General features: G+C 39.9%; 1 protein-coding gene across 1 annotated transcript; it reads left to right on the top strand.

Annotated features, from left to right (window-relative positions):
• The first annotated feature begins 2,121 nt into the window (after positions 1 to 2,121).
• Positions 2,122 to 19,010, top strand: LOC131264610 (zinc finger protein 91-like). The gene is made up of 10 exons (XM_058266888.1): positions 2,122 to 2,285; positions 2,354 to 2,470; positions 7,808 to 8,389; positions 8,457 to 9,179; positions 9,233 to 9,473; positions 9,543 to 9,775; positions 16,270 to 16,734; positions 16,801 to 17,535; positions 17,613 to 17,853; positions 17,923 to 19,010. Exons 1-10 carry the CDS (start codon positions 2,184 to 2,186, stop codon positions 18,168 to 18,170), a joined length of 3,687 nt encoding a protein of 1,228 aa, XP_058122871.1. The 5' UTR covers positions 2,122 to 2,183; the 3' UTR covers positions 18,171 to 19,010.
• Positions 19,011 to 19,516: the final 506 nt, after the last annotated feature.

Genomic DNA, 19,516 nt, shown 5'->3' with positions numbered 1-19,516 from the left:
TGCCGATACATAAATCCAATCAAAAGTTAAAACAAAACAAAATTCCAAAAACTACCCGGGTAGGCGGTTGAACGTCCTACGTGATACAAAACTGCTCGATGTTTGTAACACGTAGGACGATTTGCTCGAAATCGCCTAGCAGGTAGTAGCTGATCTGTACGGTCAGTTTTGCGTTGATTCAAAATTAAATTAAGTCAATGTATGCGAGAGTTGTAGAAGAAAACCCGAGCACGTTTAGTTGTATGCTCAATTTTTTTTTTATGTGGCACGACATCCCCTAGTGGGGGGACAAGGCCTCTCTCCGAGGAGAGTTTTCGGTGACCGAAAGACGGTATATTATAGATCGGTGGTCAGCCGTTCGTAATATCGGGAGGTGCCAGACTCGAGATTCGATCCCATACCTGTGGCGTGGTATTTCCTCGCGCTACCGCTGCGCCATGGGCACCCCCCCATGCTCAATATTACGCCTGATTAAATATGATCAAAAAGTACTAAAAATGCAAAAAAAAATAAATGTGTTTCAATCATGAATCATAAACTTATTTAATAACCACGTAATAGATTATAACCTATTTATTTTTTATGTGGCACGACATCCCCTAGTGGGACAACGCCTTTCTCAGAAGAGAGTTCCTGATGAATATACCGAAAGACGTTATATTATAGATCGGTGGTCAGCCATTCGTAATACCGGGAGGTGCCAGACTCGAGATTCGATCCCACACCTGTGGCGTGGACCTGTTGATTTAGTTATTGATAATTGGTTACAACTTAAATTTAGTTATTGGTAATTGGTTACAACTTAACCAGTTTATTTTGTATTTTAAATCGCCAATACGATACAATAAGATTATACACCTAACTTGCAATTAGGTCGATAAAAAAGATGAATTTAGAAGGCCAGTATGGTAGAATCCTCTATCGACAGCGGTCGGTTATTTTATTTCAAACTAGCTGATTAATCCGATTTCATTCGGGTAGAAAGACAATTCCAAACGAAAGAGTGTTTTTATTTGGTATCTTGAGTTTTACAATGTTAAGAATGTTGGACGTTTCACGCTTGAAAATTGGCTTTTTTATAATTATGTTTGGTGTAAATTGATTAGATCGATGTTGTGTGATTGAGAAAATTTGTAGGAGAAGATGGACGAAGTCTGAGATGAGATTGATCTCTCAAATTGTGACCATTCGATTTAGTGACCCCGAATACTACGAAAATGATATTCATATTGCATTTTAACCATTGTTGAGCTATAGGGGTAAGATGGTAGCCCCTTTTATCATTTCCTGTACATGAATGAAATTTTATTACATGACGGCTACATATTTAAGTAGCACGTGTACCAAATTTTGTAAAAACCCATTCCATAGCCGAAGAAATGATTTGGAAACGGCGGCGCGCCCGCAGCGAGCGCAGCGAGCGGACTGCGCTAGTTCTACTGAAAAAGAGAGTTTGTTATAGTTTTGAGAAATAAGGGGGGCCCGTGGGCCCCGTTAGCGATCAAATATTCGAAAAGAATGCATGCGTCGCGCTTTGCATAGCTTCAGGCGCTTAATGTGAACCAGTAGGAAGAGGAGAATCTAGCCCGAGGCCTCATTTACTCTTTTACCAAAAACCTACTCAACGTTCTTGCATCGACAAAATTACAGCTTTTGCAAAAGCAGAAAAAGAGCTTTTCCGAGGAGCGAACGGAACGAAGCGAAGGCGGCATTCGGTGCTTACCATATTTATAACAGTTGTCTTTTTTACTCGTACATGGAAGGGGAAGAATGCCCAACAAATTCGCTCGACTTTATCTGTACGCTAGCGAACGTTCGCTCGAATTCTGAGCGTAGCTTCAACACCGAACGTGAACCGAAGGAAGGAAAGAAACAACTGCCATTAGAGCGAGAGGCAATGCTGACACACGGTAAGCTCCAGCCGCTCGAAAAAAACGATCTTTCGGTGTAAAAATCTTCACGTGTGGCACCTCGGTTTACTGAACGGATGCTATTCAGAACTGACAGCGAAGATGAAAAATTGTGTACTGAATTAAGTAGCATGCAGTGTAGTTTAGCCGCCGAAATGTCACAGTTTGACAGATGTGCATTGCAAGAATTTGTTTTCGTGAAACCGTAAACATTGTATAGTTTTCCAGTTCTAAGCTAAAGAAGCATAATTATATTATTTAAAGCTTGCGAAAATGGATTCTTTTTGTGTAATATGCGAAGAGAAGTGTAAGGTCGATCGGTTAAGCGATTTAGCAGATCTTGCGACCGTGTTCTACAACCTTACATCATTTCAGGTAGAGCCTTCTTTAATACAAACAAATGTATGAACAGCTAATAAGAGCTTGATTAATGTTTCCCATAGCTATCGGAAAGAAAAGACAAACATTCGCTGAAAATATGCAGCTTATGCAAAGAAAAACTGTTGCAGTGTGATGTTTTCCGAGAACTCTGCATAAAAGCTTGCACCAAGCTGACCCAGGTGAGTCGCAAAACATTTTGAGAAATTTCGTAAAATATAATATTTTGTACTTTCAACAGCATTTCTCACAGTCGTCGGTAAAACTGGAAGACAGCTCCCAATTACTTTCTGATGATGAATTGCTTTACGAATCGAAATCTACGGTGTATTGCAAGTTAGAGAATCCTTCCGGTATTTCGGATGTGATCGAAGACAGTTTCTTAAATGACCAAGGCTCTGGTGATGATCGTTCTTCCGACTTGACTAAAACTAGAAACGATCGATATGAACATCAACAAATTCGAACCAGGAAAACCCCGCTTGAATGTCATGTATGTGGAAAAAAGTTTCTCAGTCCAATTCGTTTCGAAGGTCACGTCAGGACTCATGAAGTCCCAAAGTCTGAAGAATTTTCATGCGACTTTCAAGAATGCAAATTGTCATTTGCTACGAAGCAAGGGTTGATAGTTCACCGAAAGATACATAATCCGGAATATGTTGCTTCTGAACAAATTCCAGTTGTTTGTGAAACATGTGGGAGAAAGTTCTCTTCTAAAGGAGCATTGAAGGTATGTGCAAACGTTGTGATTTTCTTGAACACAGTTTTCACCGTTTTTTAAAATCGTTTTTCTTAGAAACACTCCTACATCCACATCGGGAATATGCCGTTTCACTGTGCAGTATGCAATAAGGGATATCCTACTGCTTTCAAGTTGAAGCAGCATACCAGTCGACAAAATTGTAATCCCAATGTTCAAGCTGAATCAGAATTGTTCGTAAAGCTTGAACAAAGTGTAAACGATTCTCACTTCTCCGGAAATGAATCGTCCGATGATCCAAAACTGACCGTAGAATGCAAGCTTGAAAGCTCATACAGCAAATCAGATGCATTTGAAGAACATGTCTTAAACGATGACGAGACCGGCGAAGAAGATTACGGTTCTGATGTGGATTATTTCAACAATTCGACTGAATCTGAGGATGACTCACACCCTGGAAAGCAACACAGTGCAAAAGAAGGAATAGTAGAATCCCTTGAATGCCAGTTGTGTGGAAAAAGATTCCGTAATCCGATTCGTTTCGAAGGCCACCTAAGGACGCATCAAGGTCTAAAGCCAGGCCTATGCAAACTGTGTGGAAAGGAGTTCAGCACGTATCACAACCTCAAAATGCATATGCTTCATAAACATACCGAGATCCCTAGGAAGAAATTTCCTTGCGATTTTGAAGGCTGCGAATCACTATTTGCAACAAAACAAGGGCTGGTACTCCATCGAAGAAGGCACGATCCAACATATACTACACCTGAACCAAAAAAATTTGTCTGCGAAACGTGTGGCAAAACATTTTCTACCAGTGGAGCTTTAAAGGTAAAAATTGCTTGATTCGATTTGCTTCTTTGAAAGTGTAACATGTTATTGTTGTTGATATTTTAGAAACATTCCTACATCCACACTGGGAATATGCCGTTTCACTGTGGGGTGTGCGATAAGAGATATCCTACATCTCATAAGTTAAAAGAGCATACCATGCGGCACCAAGGAATAAAAAATCACACATGTCCTCAATGTGGACTCAAGAAGACGACAATGCATGAGTTGAGAGTCCACATGAACTATCACACGAAGGACAAACAATTTCCCTGTGAATTTTGCGAGCATGTCTTCTTAAATCAAGGTACATTACTATTTGCTAAAAAAAAAGTTATTTAAAAGTACTAACTTTTTGTGTAATTCCTCAACAAACAGGCAATCTGAAAAGGCACATCAGAATCGTTCATCGGAAAATTAAATCGTACAACTGTACACACTGTAGTCAATCATTCGGAAAGGCAGAGACACTAAAACATCACATCATGACTCATACCGGTGAAAAGCCGCACGCTTGTACGGTGTGTGGGAAGCGGTTCATTCAGCTAGTGGCCCTTCGTAAACATGCAAATGTACATGTTAAGAATGAGCGGCGTAAAATGAATCGCAGCTCCTGCACTGAATAGATTAGAGCGATAGTGTAATATCTTTCACAGAATAGGCAAACTTATCAAAACATATTTGTATGGTTTCAGAAGTTGGTACTTGATAATTGGTTGGTTGAAAATCATAGTTTTATGCCGGATTTTTCTTCGTGTAGCATTTCTAGTTTGGAAATTCTTTAATGTGACATTAGTTAAGAAACATTTCATAAAACAGGATATCCATGAATTTTCCAAATTAGTTGACCACACGAAGTTAATCCTTTGATTGTTTTGGTCAAAACCTTTTGGTTTCGTATATTTAGTCGTTAGTTTATTTTTGCCTAAGCCGCGTCAACTAATTATTCGATTCGATTGAAACCACCATGATACCGCTGCACGCGTTATGATTCAATGCAAACGTCTGTTGTATTTCACCCAGATGGATTTTACGTATTTAAGCTGCGATGTGCTTTATATTTTGAGTATAGAAATTTTATTTATTGCATTTCATTTCCTTCTCAATTCTTGAATAATTATATAGTGAAAATAAGGTCACTACTAGTTCAAGGATTGAACAAAAAACAAGTGCTGGCCATGGCAAATCAAATATTTATGTTGTTGCGGATTTTTTTCATTTCTCCGGTTATAATTGTTGTTGAACAAATACATTTTTTTGTGAAGCGGCTTTGGGTCATATTTGTGGTATTCGAACGACAAAAAATCTATAAAAGAAACACCAAATTAAAACATTTTTATGAACATATTAGACAGATAAAGCCAACGTACAAATCCCGTGTTTCAAATAAATTACAGGAAATTATCACGAGGAGAAATTTTTTAGCAAAAAACGCAATCAATTTGATTGATTTTAAATTTATAAACAACTGGTTGTAAAGATAAAAAAGAGGATTGGTTAATTTTTAGTTTTAATGCAAATAATATTTAAAAAAATGTCTGCTCGGATAATTGTATGCGGTGCATTACGAATTTCCGTTGTCCCTTCGCTCACTTGGTTTTGCTGGCTTAACTGTTGCATATAATTTATTCGTAGAAAGACCTAAAATGAAAGAGAAGTCTAGAAAATGATTAATGAATACTAGCAACTTTACACCTAATTTTTATGATATATAATAACAAGCATATACAAATCATGCTTGTAGGGGAAAGTGGGGCAACAGGCTCCTGTGGGGTAAGATGCATCGGCCTATTTTTAGCTGAATTAAGCCAATTAAAAATAATATAGAATATGTTCATCAACGTTTCTAATACAGCCTATGTAAATTTCACTGCACGGCATAACCATCTTATAAAGAAAACGAGAACTGGATGCCCATAACGCAGCGGTAGCGCGAGGAAACTCCACACCAGGTGTGGGATCGAATCTCGAGTCTGGCACCCCCCGGTATTACGAACGGCTGACCACCGATCTTTAATATACCGTTTTTCGGTCACTGAAAACTCTCTTCGGAGAGAGGCCTTGCCCCACTTGGGGATGTCGTGCCACATTAAAAAAAAAACTGAGGAATATCTAAGTTGACTCTAAATGATCTAATATTTTGTTACCATTATGTAAGGTATGGCATGTTTTGATATTATATTTTTAAATCATTCAGGCCTTCTGATAATGGTATTTAACGAATACTGAAGAGAAACTGTTTGAATATTTTCAAAATTTTAAATAAATATCAAAAAAGAATGGTCCTCAGATTGGGGCAAGGTCCACCGACCCAGGTGGGGTAAGACGCTCTAGCATTCAAAATGTAAACAATGGGGCAAGATGCACCATCAAAACAAGAGTAAATCAAAGTTCGGTAAACGGATCTACGCATTCTTGATTTATGTCTTATGTTGAACATGTAATGTGTGTTTCATAGTAATGAATATTTATTAGGTCTGAATACGAAATTTAGATACATTTATTGTGATTTTCATCTGTGTTTTCATATCACAAAATCATCTGGATTACAAAACGTTAAAATTTGACTCTGTCAGAGGCGCTACCTGCAAGGTCGATGTAAGGTTATACCAAGGCGAATTGTATAAAAGGCTATAAACAAATCCGTAAAAATATTCGTCTTGCCCCATGTTTACATTGGGGTGCATTCTGCCCCACCGTTCGAGCCATCTTGCCCCACTATTGTCAACGGAGTCAAAACCAAAAGGTCCTTCGAAAATCTTATTTAACAAGAAATTGGTAAGTTTGAAATGGTTTTTCTTATTTTTCGTACATAAAAAAGACGTTTGAGAATTGAATTAGGAAAAAAACGAATGGTTTTAATGAATGGAGGAGAAAAGAAAAATGTTTTTCGATTAAGGGGGGCGTGCTGCCCCACTTTACCTTATATAGACATTTATTTTACAATTTAAATAATGCTTAATTACATAGCCAGCAGTGTAAATGTGTTTTGATTCGACAAATGTCACTGGGCTGGAGGAAAATATATGAGGGTATTATGATCCAGTTCCGCGTTATTGCTCGAAAGTTTCCGCATATTTGCTCGAATAGCAACCTGGGTATTTATACAAGTATTTCAAGGTATATAAATATATAGTTTTTAACAAGTTTCGAGCACTTTGATTTTTAATCAATTTTCAAAACGATCGAGTTATTGGTGTGTTTTATACTATGGCTAAATGGCTAAATAAATCAAAGTGACTTGTCTAAACACAACGTTGATATGAAAAGTGCATCCCGAATTATCATGTTCTTGGTAAATACCAAGATCCATAGAACCCACATATGCTTCGGACACATACGGTCTATAGAGATCCATCGACCAGGAGGTGCTTGAAACTGCTCGACGATAACGACGCGCGTCGTTTCGTATCCGCGCATCGTCTCGACACGCAGGTGGCGTCGTTTTGGATCGTCGAGACGCCCAGCCATTTTTTCGCTTTTTTCAAAGTGTTGTTTACCTTTTGTATGGGCCAGCGTCGAGAAGTTTATCGTTTCCGCGCTCCCAATCATAATACCCTCAATAGTTCTACACATTTTGGAATCATAAGCTTTGAATAAATGACTGAAGTAGTGCAAATATTTTAATGGAAACTCGTGAAAATGGATTCTTTTTGTGCAATATGCGAAGAGAAGTGCAAAGTTGATCTGTTACGCGATTTAGCGGATCTTGCGGCCGTGTTCTACAACCTTACATCATTTCAGGTAGAGCCTTCTTTAAGAACAAACAAATGTATGAACAGCTAATAAGAGCTTCATTAATGTTTCGCATAGATATTGGAAATAAAAGACAAACATTTGCTGAAAATATGCAGCTTATGCAAAGAGAAGCTGTTGGAATGCGATATTTTCCGAGAACTCTGCATGAGAGCGTGCACCAAGCTGACCCAGGTGAGTCGCATACATTTTGAGAAATTTCATAATATATAATATTTTGTACTTTCAACAGCATTTTTCACTGTCGCCGATAAAACTGGAAGACAACCCCGAGGGTGAAATACTTTCCAATGATGAATCACTTCACGAATCAAAATGTACGGTGTATTGCAAGTTAGAGAATCCTTCCGGTATTTCGGATGTGATCGAAGACAGTTTCTTAAATGACCAAGCTTCTGACGGTGAAGGTAACAGTATAATGGTCGAAGCTGAAAATGATCCATTTGCACATCCACAAATTCGAACCAGGAAAAATGCACTTGAATGTCATGTATGCGGAAAAAAGTTTCTCAGTTCGTTTCGGTTCGAAGGACACATCAGGACTCATGAAGGTCTTAAGCCTGCTCAGTGTAAAATCTGCGGGAAGGAGTTTAGCACGTATCGCAACCACAAAATGCATATGCTTCATAAGCATACGGATATTCCCAGGGCAACATTCCCATGCGACTTTCAAGAATGCAAATCGTCATTTGCTACTAAGCAAGGGTTGATAATGCACCGAAAGAAACATGATCCGGAATATACTGGTCCCGAACCAACCCCAGTTGTTTGTGAAACATGTGGGAGAAAGTTCTCTTCTAATGGAGCATTGAAGGTATGTACAAACGTTGTATTTTGCTATCAGCTATGATTCATTTGGATAACCTTTTTTTCTTTCATAGAAACACACCTACATTCACACCGGCAATATGCCATTTCACTGTGCAGTATGCAATAAGGGATATCCTACTGCTTACAAGCTGAAGCAGCATACCAGTCGGCAAAATTGTAAACCCAATCATCAAACTGAATCGGAAACGATGGTAAAGCTTGGAGATAATGCCAACGATCCACACTTCTCCGGTAATGAATCGTCCGATGACCCAAAACTGACCGTAGAATGCAAGCTTGAAAGTTCAGAGTGCAAATCAGATGTATTTGAAGGACATGTCTTAAACGATGATGTTTCTTACGGTTCAGATGTGGAAAATTTCAATAATTCGACTAAAACTGAAGACTACTCACGTCCTCGAAGGCGACAAATTGCAAAAGAGGGTTTAGTTGATTCTCTTGAATGTAAATTGTGTGAGAAAAGATTCCGTAATCCGATTCGTTTCGAAGGTCACCTAAGAACGCATCAAGGTCTAAAGCCGGGTCTATGCAAAGTATGTGGAAAGGAGTTTATCATGTATCGCAACCTCAAACTGCATATGCTTCATAAACATACCGACATCCCTAGGAAGAAATTTCCTTGCGATTTTGAAGGTTGCGAATCACTATTTGCAACGAAACAAGGGCTGGTAAAGCACCAAAAGCGACACGATCCAGGCTATACTACGCCTGAACCAACAACATTTGTCTGCGAAACGTGTGGCAAAACATTTTCTACCAGTGGAGCTTTAAAGGTAAGAAACTCTCGAGTTGGAAGTATAACATGTTATTGTTGTTGATATTTTAGAAACATTCCTACATCCACACTGGGAATATGCCGTTTCACTGTGGGGTGTGCGATAAGAAGTATCCAACATCTTATAAGTTGAAAGAGCATACCATGCGGCACCAAGGAATAAAAAATCACACGTGTCCTCAATGTGGACTCAAGAAGACGACAATGCATGAGCTGAGAGCTCATATGAAGTATCACACGAAGGACAAACAATTTCCCTGTGAATTTTGCGAGCATGTCTTCTTAAATCAAGGTACATTACTATTTGCTAAAAAAAGTAATTTAAAAGTACTAACTTTTTGTGTAATTCTCCAACAAACAGGCAATCTGAAAAGGCACATCAGAATCGTTCATCGGAAAATTAAATCGTACAACTGTACACACTGTAGTCAATCATTCGGAAAGGCAGAGACACTAAAAAATCACATCATGACTCATACTGGTGAAAAGCCGCACGCCTGTACGGTGTGTGGGAAGCGGTTCATTCAGCTAGTGGCCCTTCGTAAACATGCAAATGTACATGTCAAGAATGCAAGCCGTAAGATGAACCGCATCGCCTGCACTGAATAGACTAGAAATTGTCATAATATGATTCACGGAACAGTTAATCTTATTTTAGGATAGAATATTACAGAACAGTTATATTATAACATTTTCAAAATTTTAATAACACGAAGTCTATCCTTTTGTTCTATATATTTTGATTTCATTCGCAAGGTAATTTTTCCTAAAGCCACACTAGCGAATACTGGTGCAAGCGTGTAGACGATTTTTGTCTTTCACCCAGCAGGATTTTATGTACATATTTAAGCTGCGATATGCTTATTCGATAACCGTGAAAATAAATGTATTACTACAAAATTGTTTAAAATGATCAAGTGGTCGGTCTTGGTGATGGTTTTATTTCATAGTCATATCATGATCCTGTTTCTTGGTTATAAACACCAAAAAGTTTGGTTGTAGATTTCGAAGCTGATGCTTTCGAACAAATATACACTTGTTTCCACTTAGGGTCGAATCTTCACTACGGCGGACAATGTAACTGCGGCTGAAACAGGTATATTTTCTGGTAAAATCCCAAATGATCCACCCTCCTCGTCGCATTCGCCATATTTTTCCACGTTTGCGCCAGAAGGTTGTTATAGAACTAGACAAGATGGTCAGCATAGACCAATCAGTTCGTCTGAAGAAATGAGTATGAAACGGCGTCGCGCCCGCAGCGAGCGGACTGCACTAGGTCTACCGAAAATGAAAATTTGATATAAATTTGTGGAATACTGCACCCCTAGGATGATTGCGTAACCGAATTTTCTTAAACTAATGCAAGTAATGCATGAGCGAGTTCATTTTGTACATACTGTCCAGCATAACCGTAATCTTTCATTTAACGGCATATTCAATTCAAACGTTTCACACAACGGCATTTGTATCACCCATTGCATACTTTTAGGTACATCCGCTTCCAAATGGTGTAGCCACGACAGCGATTTCGGCTAGGACTTCATTCGGATTTTTACGGTAAAAGAGTAAATGAGGCCCCGGGCTAGATTCTCCTCTTCCTACTGGTTCGCATTAAGCGCCTGAAGCTATGCAAAGCGCGACACATGCATTCGTTTCGAAATTTTGAACGCGAACGGTTCGCTTAAAAGACCATAACGGTTTAAACTAATCACGCTGTGGAGGTTGAATGCGGGTTAATATACTTTTACATGTTAAGTTACGGTGAAAGAGTAAATGAGGCCCCGGCCGCTCTTGTGGACGTTTAAACTGCATGTATGCAATAGGTGGTACATAAATTCGTTATTTCGATCAACGAGTATTTAAACCGTTGTGTGTACCGTTAATTTCGGTTACGCAATCAACCTAAGGGGCGCGGTATGAGCGGGGCCCACGGGCCCTCCTTATATCACAAAAGTATAACAAACTCCCTTTTTCGGTAGACCTAGCGCAGTCCGCTCGCTGCGCTCGCTGTTTCATTTCTTCGGCTAAACTAATTGTTACATGCTGTCCATCATGTGTGGTATAATTTACAAAGTAACTTAATATGTAATAGTATATTAATCTGCATTTAACCTCCACTGCGTGATTAGATCAAACCGTTATGTGTTTTTAAGCGAACCGTTAGTGATCAAATATTCGAAAAGAAAGCATGCGTCGCGCTTTGCATAACTTCAGGCGCTTAATGTGAACCAGTAGGAAGTGGAGAATCTAGCCCGGGGCCAAGGTGTATAAATATAGAAGGTGACTTAATGTCGCTTTGGAAGGGTTGGCATATTTGAGAAGACCCAGCGAACGGCGGTACACTGAAAATCGAGCAGTTTTTTGCCTTTTTCTTTCGGACCCCCCGATTTCCGCTTAACGGGCATAGCATCAATAGCAGCTATCTCGATCTTGTCCACAGTAGCGGGTCGTGGCGATGGGATTCTCCCAACCCCTCGCCTGTAAAATGAACTGATTCGAGCAACACCGTTCACAGGGAGGGTTCCCATCAAGATAAATACACACTATATAAGGTAGCGGAATCTAGAGCATTTTGACGTCTAGACTGCAAAAAATCAAAAAATAGCTTTTGACAGTATGCTGATACTCAAATTTGGCAGGAATCGTCCTTAGAAGATAAACAAACAACAACGCTTGAGAACCAAACAAACCGATTCTTCGGTAAAATCCCAAATGAAGCCCCCCCAGCCAAAATCGCTGTCGTGGCTACACCATTTGTGAGCAGATGTACCTTAAAGGTATGCAATTGGTGAAACAAATGCCGTTGTGTGAACCGTTTGAATTGAAATCTCGTTAAATTAAAGATGATTATTATACTGGAAAGGATGTACAACATAAACTCCCTCATGCATAACTTGCATGAGTGTATGAAAATTCGGCTACGCCATCAACCTAGGGGTGCGGTATGAGGGGGGCCCACGGGCCCCCCTTATTTCACAAATTTATAACAAACGCCCTTTTTCGGTAGACCTAGCGCAGTCCGCTCGCTACGCTCGCTGCGGGCGCGCTGCCGTTTCATACTCATTTTTTCACTCCGACTCATTGGTTTATGATGTCCATCTTGCTCAGTTTAACCGATTAGTTCAAATCATTACAGCTTCTAACGGAACATCAACGGTTCAAATATTCAAACTGAATTGATGTGCCACCTATTGCATAACTTTCAGGTGCAAACGTGGAAAAAATGATGACGATGCGGCGCCGGGGGGGCTTCATTTGGGATTTTACCGATTCTTCAATTGCTTTCATTTTGTTCGCATGGCAAATGTTTAAGAAGCCGTCGGCTATAGTGGGTCACCGATTTTTCGACCAAATGTGTCGAAGTTTTACCTTCTTCTTCTTCTTTCGCTATGCGAGTCGGGGTATATCCTCCTACGCTAAGTCGAACGTTTGTTCCCTTACTCGTAATCAGAGGCGTACCAACTCTGTCCGAACTCCTATGAAGGGGCTCGTCCGTTAGGACCGGCTATAAAAGCCATATGTCCACCCGCCGTCCACGGGAGGGATAATTCCTTCCGTTGTCAGGACACAAGAACTCGTGGTCCGCTTGATTGACTCAAACAGCACGAGATGTGCGGCAGCTAGGATTTGTCTGACCTGAGCTCCAGCTCGGCGTGACCACGCGGTCGTGCCGTAACCTTACTTTTCCGCTAACCCTTTCAGGAAACTTGTGCACTGCTAACCTCCGCTCTGATGCGACGCCGAACTGGAACTCGAAGTTTTACCTCACGTACCTTCTGCTTACTTGCATAGTTGTTTACATTCGATGCTGTTTATCACCATGCTGTCAAAAGCCACGGTCGCCATTTTCTAAAAAGATATCTCCTAAAAAGTCACCTATTCAGTATTTAATCATCTTGGTTCCCATACAAAACTGCTCGATGTTTGTTTCATTTTAGAACGTTTTTAGCACGATTGCTCGAAATCGCCTAGCGGGCGGTATCAGAAAAATTGGTTTCTGCCACCTAACCGGTGCAGTATTTGGTGTGGCGCGTTTCACTACACTACAGCAGTAGTCGGACCGGCTTGGGATTAATAACTGAAGTAGTGCACAATTTCCTATAGAAACTTACTAAAATGGATCCTTTTTGTGTAATATGCGAAGTGAAGTGCAAGATCGAACGGTTAAGCGATTTAGCAGATCTTGCACCCGCGTTCTACAACCTCACTTCGTTTCAGGTAGCGCCTTTTTAAACACGCTAACACGTCAAGTGCTGCGTCGGTCCCTTGGGGCCGACAGATTTCTTCCCATTGGCCGGCGTTGGTCTGCTCGGACCGGCAGAGCCCGTTAGATAGGCTGGCGTTTCTACGAATCGCCGGCAGAACGGAAAGCAGTGCGTTTGCGCGTAGCGCCTAACTGCTTTCCGTTCTGCCGGCGATTCGTAGAAACCCGATGGGACCCACGTAGCGCTTAATGAGTTAGCGACAAACAAATGTATGAACAGCTAATCAAAGCTTCATTAATGTTTCCCATAGATATCGGAAAGAAAAGACAAACATTTGTTGAAAATATGCAACTTATGCAAAGAGAAACTGTTGCAGAGTGATGTTTTCCGAGAACTCTGCATAAAAGCTTGCACCAAGCTGGCACAGGTGAGTCGCATAAATTTTGAGAAATTTCATTACATATTTATAATATTTTGTACTTCCAACAGCATGTCTCAGCATCGCCGGTAACACTTGAAAACGACTCGCGAGGTGCAATGCGTTCGGATGATGAATCACTTCTCGAATCCAATCCTTCTGGTATTTCGAATACGAACGACGTCGGTTTCTCAAATGACCAAGCTTCTGACGATGAAGGTAACATGAAAATGCCCGAGCATAAGAATGACCATCTTGCTCAAAACTATAGTCGGCCAGACATTGAGATGAAAAATTCCCATGAATGTCTTGTATGTGGCAAAAGATTTATAAATCCTATTCGTCTTGAGGGTCATATCAAGACTCATAGGCCTGCCCGGTGTAAAATTTGTAGTAGGGAGTTCAGCACTTACCACAACCTTAAAATTCACACGCTGTATAAGCATACGGATGTTCCAAGAAAAACATTTTTATGCGACTTTCAAGATTGCAAATCGTCATTTGCTACGAAGCAAGGATTGGCAGTTCACCGAAGGAGACATGCCCCGAAATATGCAGTTGCTGAACCAACGCCAGCTGTTTGTGAAACATGTGGAAAGAAGTTCTCTTCCAAAGGAGCTTTAAAGGTCAGTACAAACGTTGTGATTTGCTTATATTCAGCTTTCATCTTAATAATCGTTTTTTCTTTCATAGAAACATTCCTACATTCACACCTCCAATCATCCTTTTCAGTGTGCAGTTTGCAATAAGGGATATACTACTGCTTACAAGTTAAAGCAGCATACAAGTCGGCAAAATTGTCTACTCGATGGTCAAAATGAAGGTTATGGTTCATACTACACACTTTTATTCCCATGTGATTATTGCGATCGTCTCTTCTCGTATATAGGTACATTCATATCAGCTAAAGAAATTAATTTATAAGTACTAACTTTCTGTGTAATCCCCCTTTGAACAGGCAATGCGAAAAGGCACATGAGAATGGTTCATTAAATCTTACAACTTTACACACGGTAGCCAGTCATTCGGGAAGGCCTCACACCAGTGAAAACCCGTACCGTGTGCAGTAAGTGGTTCATACAGCTAGTGGCCTTCGACAACATGCAAATGTTCATGTCAAGAATTGAGCGGCGTAAGATGAATCGCAGCTCCTGCTCTGATTAGACTAGAACTAGAAGGATGGTGGAATATTATTCAGGGAACAGGTGGTTGGTTGACCATTATTGTTTTACACTGTTTTTCTTCGTGTAGCATTTAGGGATTTGGAACTCTTAAATATGAAATTAGTTATGAAACATTTTATATAACAGGATGTAATTGAATTTTCGAGATTGCTTAATCATACGAAGTTATTCTTATGCTTTTTTTTTTGTTAAAAGCCTTCTGTTTCGTATATTTTGATTTTAGTCGCAAGTTTTTTTTTTCCAAAACCACATCAGCCTAAACGTTGGATTCCATGGAAACCGTCACTATACCGATGGTTATTTCAGATTTGTGGTATACGAACAACAAACACACTTTAAACACTTATGAACTTATCAGAGAGATATAGCAGTAGCTTTCATCATGACATGTTCCAAATAAATTACAAGAAATTGTCATGACAAGGAATTTATAGCAAAAAAGCAACCAATTTGATTGATTTTCAACTTCGTAACGATTGGATGTACTGATAAAAAGAGAGGATCGGTTAATTTTTAGCTTTAATTTAAATAACAGTCGAAAAAAATGTTACCGCGTGACTACATTAGGCGTACCATACCAAAAACTTGGTACGGTCGAGCTCCAGCGTACCATACCAAATGCAACCCAGCACTTCTGGGTTGGCTGGTTTGACACTTGGAGCGTACCAGTTTTTTTGGTATGGTACGCCTAATGTAGTCACGCGGTTAGCTCAGATAATTGAAAGCGATGGATTACTGAATTTGAAATAAAGGTTTAATTCACCAACCCCAAAAACATGCCTATGCTCAATTATATAGCCAGCAGTGCAAATGTGTTTTGAGTCGACAAATGTCACTTGGTTGGATTGTAAAGTTGTTGCATTTCAGAATCGTAAACATTGGACCGGCTTAGAATTAATAACTGAAGTAGTGTAAATATTTTAATGGAAACTTGCGAAAATGGATTCTTTTTGTGTAATATGTGAAGAGAAGTGTAAGGTCGATCGGTTAAGAGATTTAGCAGATCTTGCGACCGTGTTCTACAACCTTACATCATTTCAGGTAGACCGATCTTTATGGACAAACAAATGTATTAACATCTAATAAGAGCTACATTGATGTTTTCCATAGATATCGGAAAGAAAAGACAAACATTTGCTGAAAATATGCAACTTATGCAAAGAAAAACTGTTGCAGTGTGATGTTTTCCGAGAACTCTGCATGAGAGCGTGCACCAAGCTAACCCAGGTGAGACACATAAATTTTGAGAAATTTCATAATATACTTTTGTACTTTCAACAGCATTTTTCACTGTCGCCGATAAAACTCGAAGACAACCCCGAGGGTGAATTACGTTCTGACGATGAATCACTTCACGGATCTACCATAAAGTGCAAGCTGGAGAATCCTTCCGGTATTTCGGGTGTGATCAAAGAAAGTTTCTCAAATAACCAAGCTTCTGAAAATGAAGGTGACAACAAAATGGTAGAAAATGAGAGTGACCCATTTGCTCAAACCTATAGTCGAGCAGATGTGCAGATGAAAAACTCCCATGAATATCATGTATGTGGCAAAATGTTTCATAAGGAGGATGCACCAAAGGGAGAATTTCCATGCGACTTTCAAAATTGCAAATCGTCATTTGCTACGAAGCAAGGATCAATAGTTTACCGAAAGAAACATGATCCGGAATATACTGGTCCCGAACCGATGCCAGTTGTTTGTGAAACATGTGGAAGAACGTTTTCTTCTAAAGGAGCATTGAAGGTATGTGTAAACGTTGTGGTTTGCTAGCCACCAAGATTGATTTTGATAATCTTTTTTCTATCTTAGAAACACACCTACATTCACAACGGCAATATGCCATTCCGCTGTGCAGTATGCAATAAGGGATATCCTACTGCTTACAAGCTGAAGCAACATACCAGTCGGCAAAATTGTAAACCCAATAATCAAACTGAATCGGAAACGATGGTAAAGCTTGGAGATAATGCCAACGATCCACACTTCTCCGGTAATGAATCGTCCGATGACCCAAAACTGACCGTAGAATGCAAGCTTGAAAGTCCAGAGTGCAAATCAGATGCATTTGAAGAACATGTCTTAAACGAGAACGTGTCCGGCGAAGAAGACTACGGTTCTGATGTGGATTATTTCAACAATTCGACAGAAACTGAGGATGACTCACACCCTGGAAAGCAAAATAGTGCAAAAGAAGGAATAGTAGAATCTCTTGAATGCCAGTTGTGTGGGAAAAGATTCCGTAATCCGATTCGTTTCGAAGGCCACCTAAGGACGCATCAAGGTCTAAAGCCAGGCCTATGCAAACTGTGTGGAAAGGAGTTTACCACGTATCACAATCTCAAAATGCATATGCTTCATAAACATACCGAGATCCCTAGGAAGAAATATCCTTGCGATTTTGATGGTTGCGAATCACTATTTGCAACGAAGCAAGGACTGATAATGCACCGAAGAAGGCACGATCCAGGCTATACTACGCCCGAACCAAAAACATTTGTCTGCGAAACGTGTGGCAAAATATTTTCCTCCAGTGGATCATTAAAGGTAAGTAAAACGATTGTTTTAACTGTCAAATGATTGTTCCCTGATTTGATGAAATTAATTAATTTATAACGTTTCAGACTCATTTATACACACACAACGGCAACATGCCGTTTCCTTGTACTATATGCGATAAAAAATATCCTACAGCCCACACACTAAAGGAGCATACTATGCGACACAAAGGCATAAAAATGCATACATGTCCACAATGTGGACTCAAGAAAACGACAATGCATGAGCTGAGAGTCCATATGAACTATCATACGAAGGAAAAACAATTTCCATGTGAATTTTGTGAGCATGTCTTCTTAAATAAAGGTATATTTATGTTCGTTAAAAAAAAGCCAGATACTAACCATTCAAATAAGTTCTGTTTTTGTACCACAGGCAATCTACAGAGACACATCAGAATCGTGCATCAGAAAATGAAGTCATACAACTGTACACACTGTAGTCAATCGTTCGGTAAGGCAGAGACCCTCAAACATCACATCATGACACACACCGGTGAAAAGCCGCACGCTTGTACGGTATGCGGTAAGCGCTTCATTCAGCTAGTGGCCCTTCGAAAGCATGCAAATGTACATGCAAAGAACGAAAGACGCATGACGAATCAAAGTCCCAGCACCGAATAGGAGGCAGCCATACAGTAGACAGATAAATGTAGATAATAATAATTAGGGAGAAATCAAGCAACAGCTTAGTTAATTTATTGAGTAGGTACATTGTATTCTTAAGACCACTTTTTATGTAAAATATTGTTTTTTTTGTGGTGTTTAAAGCGTGATTTTACAATTAAGAACACAGAAAATCCATCAGTTTTGGTACAGTGATTGTTACTGTCTTCTTATGAAGACAAAGCACACGCGAGAACATCAAGATCAATCACACGATTGTTGTTTCTAACGATGTGGATGCTATAGTTGGCGAAGTAACGAAGTATCATGATGGGCGTGCTGGTGCTCATTCCAGTCAGTGTTGGCCAGTATAGCCCCGTAAATGTGAACGATCCTCTGGCATGGATAGTTGGACGGAGCATTCACCCAATCCGGGGGGTTTCCAGCGCTTGCTGATGTGCTGCTCTCCCAGCCGCTGGCAACTTGTGTCGGTGACGTATCTGCTTGATGAATGCTGGTAATGACACTGCTGGTATGAGTAGTCCAATCGCGCTGAGGTCGAAGCGCCATTTGACTCAGCGGCACACGCAGGCCCCCGGCGCCGCTCCAGAGAAGGGAACTCATCAGGTGAAACACCTTTGCTATGTCCAGCGCTCGGACGCCACAAACGGAAGAGACGTACCAGAGCTTCGGTAGCAGCAAGGTGTTTAGAGGAACTACTACCAATGGCTACTACCAGTGTGATATAAAGCGAAAAAGTACATCAAAAGTATCAATATATAAAATATCGTCTATAAATAATATATAAAATACCGTCAAATAATGCAAGAAATCATTAGAATAATGTTGAATAAAGTATTTTTGTTAACTTTAGATTATTTACTTATTATGTTTTTAAAACCATAGTTCGTGAACCAAAAAATTCACAAGATATGGGTTTTATAAGCATTTGATCATTCAACTTTTTGACAAAAAAAGGCAAAGTGCAGCTTGGTGCTTGGAGTGCAACACGGAATGCTCTCAGTTTGAGGTAGCTTGTCTTACAGATGTCTTTCAAGGAAAAAAACTGACGACATGTGGCAAGTTCAATCCATCAGCTTACGCGTTATCGAACCACTAAAGACTTCAAAGTCCTTGCCGAGTTTATAATTCCTACCAGTCATTAGTTTTAAGGGAACAAAGGTTTGGGCTGCCTTCACAGGCCAAAGAATATGGATGACCGGACAATTCCAGCTACCATTCTTGAGAAATGGCTCTTTCATGTCGTTGCCACACGAGATAACATAACTCTAAGGGCATGGCGAATCCCCCAAATTATTAAAGATCGATTCTCTATCCTCTCTTCTACTACCAAAAAATAATAA

Source organism: Anopheles coustani, chromosome 3 (genome assembly GCF_943734705.1).
Source record: "Anopheles coustani chromosome 3, idAnoCousDA_361_x.2, whole genome shotgun sequence".
Taxonomy (NCBI): Eukaryota; Metazoa; Arthropoda; class Insecta; order Diptera; family Culicidae; genus Anopheles; species Anopheles coustani.
The sequence above is the reverse complement of the archived record's forward strand: the minus strand, read 5'-3'. Positions and strand labels throughout refer to the sequence as shown.

Bases quoted from the DNA above. Each gene is read 5' to 3' on its own strand.
- LOC131264610 (XM_058266888.1), top strand. From the start codon at position 2,184: ATGGATTCTTTTTGTGTAATATGCGAAGAGAAGTGTAAGGTCGATCGG. The intron at 2,471-7,807 runs GTGAGTCGCAAA...TACTTTCAACAG, and splicing joins CTTGCACCAAGCTGACCCAG to CATTTTTCACTGTCGCCGAT. The intron at 17,854-17,922 runs GTATATTTATGT...TTTGTACCACAG, and splicing joins GCATGTCTTCTTAAATAAAG to GCAATCTACAGAGACACATC.